The sequence below is a fragment of the Anomaloglossus baeobatrachus genome, chromosome 1 (genome assembly GCF_048569485.1).
Source record: "Anomaloglossus baeobatrachus isolate aAnoBae1 chromosome 1, aAnoBae1.hap1, whole genome shotgun sequence".
In the NCBI taxonomy this organism is placed as follows: Eukaryota; Metazoa; Chordata; class Amphibia; order Anura; family Aromobatidae; genus Anomaloglossus; species Anomaloglossus baeobatrachus.
The window spans coordinates 694,653,980-694,659,979 of NC_134353.1; the positions used below are offsets into that span (position 1 = coordinate 694,653,980).

At 55.6% G+C, this 6,000-nt stretch overlaps 1 protein-coding gene across 1 annotated transcript in view; it reads right to left on the minus strand.

Annotated features, from left to right (window-relative positions):
• The window catches only part of PLA2G1B (phospholipase A2 group IB), a 31,905-nt gene extending 26,274 nt beyond the window's left edge, over window positions 1–5,631 (minus strand). The window contains exon 1 of the mRNA XM_075341748.1: window positions 5,599–5,631. Coding sequence (XP_075197863.1) covers window positions 5,599–5,629 — 31 coding nt within the window. The 5' untranslated portion in view covers window positions 5,630–5,631. The remainder of the gene's footprint in view (window positions 1–5,598) is intronic.
• Window positions 5,632–6,000: the final 369 nt, after the last annotated feature.

The window sequence follows — 6,000 nt, forward strand, 5'->3', positions numbered from 1 at the left end:
ATAAGTCAGCGTAAGAATATAGAGAAGTAAGCTGTCTCATGATCAGTTATGGAGTTCAAATCCTAAATATGGGAACAATGGAAACTGTATAACACTATTAATTTTGCAGTGGCAAGAAATGGGATCTAGATGTGTGTGTGTGGTCATCACAATCCTCACTCCTTACAACCTGGCCCCTTGTTCTGGTTTAGCACACCTAGATTTTAGGAGTGCTGCTCAAAATCTATGTTTGGTGAACAGTCTCAGGTTATTATAAAGAATAAGCACATTGCTGATGTGCAGAATTATTTTTGATGCAACACAATTTATACTAACTCTGCCATGTCAGTGACTGTGACTGCCCCCTGCTTGTGTGGAGAACCATGAGTGGGGCCAAGGAACAGGCATATAAGAGACTCTTATAGATCCCATATTGTTCCCTTTAATGCCAAGCAGCAATCTAAATTCATATCACACATTTTGATACAGGTAAAATATATCTTTGTACCGTGTTAGCCAGTAGAGATAAAAAATTGGTTAAAAGAGCTGAAGTCCTCAGTGGTTGATACCTTTTAATGGCTACCATCTTTTCAGTTAGCCATTAAAAGGTATCAACCACTGAGGACTTCAGCTCTTTTAACCAATTTTTTTATCACACATTTCTCATTTAGAATGCTGATTTGCTATAACAAGAAATTGTAAGTTGTTTTTTTTATAACTCTGTCAATCATAAAGGGGTATTCCATTTTGATGCAATTATCACATATCCATTGGGTATGTGTCGCGGGCGGGGAGGAGGGTGTCAGCACACCGCGCTCACCCCTTCTGCTCGGGTCCGGCAGTTGCTCCTGGTGGCTCGAGCTGCGGGCCGGATCCCGGGGTGTCTCGAGCGACACTCCTCGCCCGTGAGTGAAAGGGGGGGTGTTTGTTGGGATTATAGTTCGTGACGCCACCCACGGTTGTGGTGATGGCACCACCGCTGCTCAGTGTGGGGGTCCCGGGGATGGTGATGGGAGCAGCCAGGTGTTGTGTTGCCCCTCCGTGGGTAGGGGTTGGTGATCCCGGGGCCCGGTGAAGAGATGTGAAGTGTAGGGCCTGGAGGGCGCAGGGACGCGGGGGCAGCGCTGTGCCTTGCGGCACTGTGGTACTCACTCAGCCTGAGACACGGACACAGTTTGTACGGTAAACCAACGGCTGGTAGGACGGTCCCACAGACGGTTGCACCTGCACTCCCGGTAGGTGACGGTGACGTCTCTCTTCCTTGCACCTGTTTGACTGATGGTAGCGGTGGATTCCCTCCGGTTACCCGCTCCCCGGCTGCAATCTGGGCCGGAGGAGCTCTACACTTTGCCCGCAGGCGCTGGCCCTGGGGAAACTGGTGCCTTGGCGGTGGCGGTGTCTCCCCGGTAATGGTCGGGCTGTTGCCGTCAATCGGGACTTTGTTGCTGGGGGATCTGCGTCCCCTTCACTGACGGATTCGGCAAATTGGGCGACTCCTAGCCTTGCCGGGGTCCGAGAGGCCCCTGCCCTGGTGCTGACTGTCCTTCGGAACACTGCTCCAGACCACCGGGCACACAGCAAACGGGGTCCTTCCAGGAACTTCCAAACGGTCCCCCTCCGGACAGTCACCGCCGTCGCTGACCTTGCTGTTCTAGCCCTACACACAGCTGGGCTCTCAGGCTTTGCACTCTCTCTGCGCTCTCTCCACTTCTTGCTTTCCTCCTTTTTCCACTTTCCTTTCCTTCACTTTCACTTCTGGTTGTTTACTCTAGCCCTGCCTGGGCTAATCTGCCTTCACTCGTTCATGTCCCTGACAGTTCTGCCTGGTTACTTCCTGCCTCCAGAGTTGTGAGCTCCTTGGTGGGCGGAGCCAACCGCCTGGCCCACCCCCTGGTGTGCATCACAGACTCCTGGAGGGAGGCAACAAGGGTTTCTGGTTAGCAGGTGTGCCTACCTGGAGTGTGGGGTGTAGTGGTGTTGTTATCTGTGTCCCCTGGCTTGCCCATGGCGACACATTCCCCCTTAACAAAATGCAGACCGTCCGCGGGCTGCCGTCCTACACCGGTTTTATTTTTCTGTAAAAAGGGGATAACAGGGTTAAACATAACATGCATAACATTTTTAATAAATTCTTCCCAAGACGGGAGGCACATTTTACTTTTAACGTTTCAACGGTGTACGGTCACGGTTTCCGCTCTCTCCCACCCAAGCAACCTGGCCCTGATGCTGCCCCTAAAACCCAGGCAGCACCCCTTGACCCACAGTCCAGCACAAGTCACCCGAGCGGGATCTGTCCTTCCCTCCAGAGGGTAGCCACCGGTCCCTTTGGTGGCTGGGCCCTGGCCTGCTCTGCTCAGGGCCCTCCCTCCAACCTGCCTCTCCGGAGGCGGCATTGCGGAAACGGTAACGGTACCCAACATATTTACAAGCCACTAACGTTTGTGGTTGCCCTGCAGAGTTCACGGGCTTGTCCATGGATAGTTCCCATGCATTTTTAAACTTTAAACGGTCCCCACGGGGACAACGGTGCCGGCTCCTGCCGGTTGCTAATCAACAAAATAAATCAGGTGACTTCTCGGGTAATCATTTTCATTTTTCAAAACTTTCAACAAACTTTCAAACAACAAACAAGCAGGTGGTCCCAACGGGGACGGTGCTGCGGGCCTCCATTGCCCTACTCCGGTCTTTCAAGCGCTGGGGCTGCTGGCAAGGGGTAGAGGTCTGCGCTCGCTCGGGCCTCCGGGCCCCTCCTGAGGTTAACGTCCAGCGCAAACCATCCTCGCTCCCCAAAGTGCCGGGTATACTGCACAATATCTCCCGGCATCAGGTTACGGCCGGGATGTTCTTCGGGCAGGTGAGCATGCACGTCCCGCCGGGCTACAAACACCTCAGCCTCCAGGCCCGGCTCATAGATGAACCCGTAGCCCCGGCGGACATCAAACCGCCTCACCTGTCCCTCGTGCAGCGGTCCCCGGTCACGGAAGGTCGCTTGCCGCAGGTTCTCCTTTTCCCGGATGGCTCGGGCTACCAGCTCGGCTTTTCTTCGCTCCCTCTCCGTGATTTCCAGGCCCAGCTTGGTCGGCTCCCTGTCCCAGTATGGCTCCGGCGCACGGGTTGAGCCCCGCGGGACATCCAGTACGTTACCCACTGTCAGAAAGGTGGGCGGCGTATCCCGCGGTGTCATGGCCTTGGGCGCTACCTTGCAGCAACAACCCGGCGCCACCTCAGCCGAGGTGTGGGGGATGGGCACAGGGGCTTTCCGCAGTTGGGCCTTCGGCTCGGAGCGGGTCATCGGCTCCGGCTCGGGGAACTGCTCGGGGACTGTCTCTGGCACACTCTTCGGGGCCTTCCATGGCAATGCCTCCGGCTGGCTTCGGGCTCCGGCTACAGGTCGGTCCGCTGGGGCGGACGGGCTGGGTATCGCTACCGGTTGCGGTGGTAGCGGGCCTAATGGCGGGGTCACGGCCTCCGGGACGGGTGGCGAAGGAGGCAACGGGGGGAGAGGGCTTGGACCGGGTCCCTCAGCCGCAGCGACCGGTCCCTCCGGGACATAGGGGCGTGGGTCACTCACCCTCCCTTCCTCCGCTTCCTCCTCGCGTCTCCGCACGGCTGCCACAACGTCCGCCATGTCGGTCTCCCACTCCTCCATGAGGAGCTGCATCTTGACCTGCAGCCTTAGGTGGAGCTGCGCGGTCCGGATTTCCACCCACGCTGCGGTTCCCGGTGCGGGGGCCACGGTGTTTCGGGACGGCATCCACATGGTATCTCCACTGTTTGCTTCCAGGAACGGTATTCTGGCAAGGTCCTGGCGTCCCTGCTTTTATAGCGGCGACTACATGCCGCCAGCCGCCATCGCGTCCCCCTTAGCTCTTTCCGGCCCCTCCTCTCTCGGGGCGGAGTTTTAGCCTTCGCGCCTCTACTGCTCGAGAAGACGCTCGAGCGGGAACTTTTCGCGCCAAAGATGGCGGCTTCTGAAATTTTTCTGCCGGATGTCTCCGGCGGTAACAAGGCGCACCTCTACCTGACGGCAGAGCGGTAAGATCCTGTTCGTGACGCCAAGTTGTCGCGGGCGGGGAGGAGGGTGTCAGCACACCGCGCTCACCCCTTCTGCTCGGGTCCGGCAGTTCCTCCTGGTGGCTCGAGCTGCGGGCCGGATCCCGGGGTGTCTCGAGCGACACTCCTCGCCCGTGAGTGAAAGGGGGGGTGTTTGTTGGGATTATAGTTCGTGACGCCACCCACGGTTGTGGTGATGGCACCACCGCTGCTCAGTGTGGGGGTCCCGGGGATGGTGATGGGAGCAGCCAGGTGTTGTGTTGCCCCTCCGTGGGTAGGGGTTGGTGATCCCGGGGCCCGGTGAAGAGATGTGAAGTGTAGGGCCTGGAGGGCGCAGGGACGCGGGGGCAGCGCTGTGCCTTGCGGCACTGTGGTACTCACTCAGCCTGAGACACGGACACAGTTTGTACGGTAAACCAACGGCTGGTAGGACGGTCCCACAGACGGTTGCACCTGCACTCCCGGTAGGTGACGGTGACGTCTCTCTTCCTTGCACCTGTTTGACTGATGGTAGCGGTGGATTCCCTCCGGTTACCCGCTCCCCGGCTGCAATCTGGGCCGGAGGAGCTCTACACTTTGCCCGCAGGCGCTGGCCCTGGGGAAACTGGTGCCTTGGCGGTGGCGGTGTCTCCCCGGTAATGGTCGGGCTGTTGCCGTCAATCGGGACTTTGTTGCTGGGGGATCTGCGTCCCCTTCACTGACGGATTCGGCAAATTGGGCGACTCCTAGCCTTGCCGGGGTCCGAGAGGCCCCTGCCCTGGTGCTGACTGTCCTTCGGAACACTGCTCCAGACCACCGGGCACACAGCCAACGGGGTCCTTCCAGGAACTTCCAAACGGTCCCCCTCCGGACAGTCACCGCCGTCGCTGACCTTGCTGTTCTAGCCCTACACACAGCTGGGCTCTCAGGCTTTGCACTCTCTCTGCGCTCTCTCCACTTCTTGCTTTCCTCCTTTTTCCACTTTCCTTTCCTTCACTTTCACTTCTGGTTGTTTACTCTAGCCCTGCCTGGGCTAATCTGCCTTCACTCGTTCATGTCCCTGACAGTTCTGCCTGGTCACTTCCTGCCTCCAGAGTTGTGAGCTCCTTGGTGGGCGGAGCCAACCGCCTGGCCCACCCCCTGGTGTGCATCACAGACTCCTGGAGGGAGGCAACAAGGGTTTCTGGTTAGCAGGTGTGCCTACCTGGAGTGTGGGGTGTAGTGGTGTTGTTATCTGTGTCCCCTGGCTTGCCCAGGGCGACACATATGCAGCTAGATAAGTGGGGTGTCAACCTCTGTGACCCCAGGGGGGTGCCTGTGTCTTTGAATGGATGCACACCGCTGCTCCATATTTAACGTGATTGGTTACGACACCCTTTGCACTGGTGTTGATAACCCTTCCCAAACATTTCTCCTAATAAGAACATCAATACTAAATAAACAATATTCATACAATTCAATATTTTTGGATTATGTAGGACATTTTGCCAAACAATACGATATCCAGTTATGTAGACAGATTCTGTAAAATTGAGGCAATTGCAGCTAAAATTGGTTAAATGTATCAGGTGAAAGAGAAAAGCCTACCTGCTAGGAGAACGGCAAACAATCGGAGCATCATGGTGTATAGACTTGATGCATGGTGAATGCAACCCCTATATATAGTGAAATACCGACCTTCACACTTCAGGGACATCAGCTTCTGACAACATCATGCTGCCAAGTGCACATTTTCTCACTCCGTCGCGATGTGACAGACAATGTATGGCCTTCAACTTGTTTTTTTACTGTTTAGTAGAATTTCTGTTTTGTTATAGGAAAGAGCAGATGTTTTCTTCTTGCATAACCAGTCTGTTGCTTATCACTTTATAATGTCTCTATAGCATATATATCAATAAATGTTATTCATCATAGGGCTACCATAATTTACCACCCAGTCTTAGTGACTTAAGGCTGCTTTACACGCAGCGACATTGCTAGTGATGTCGC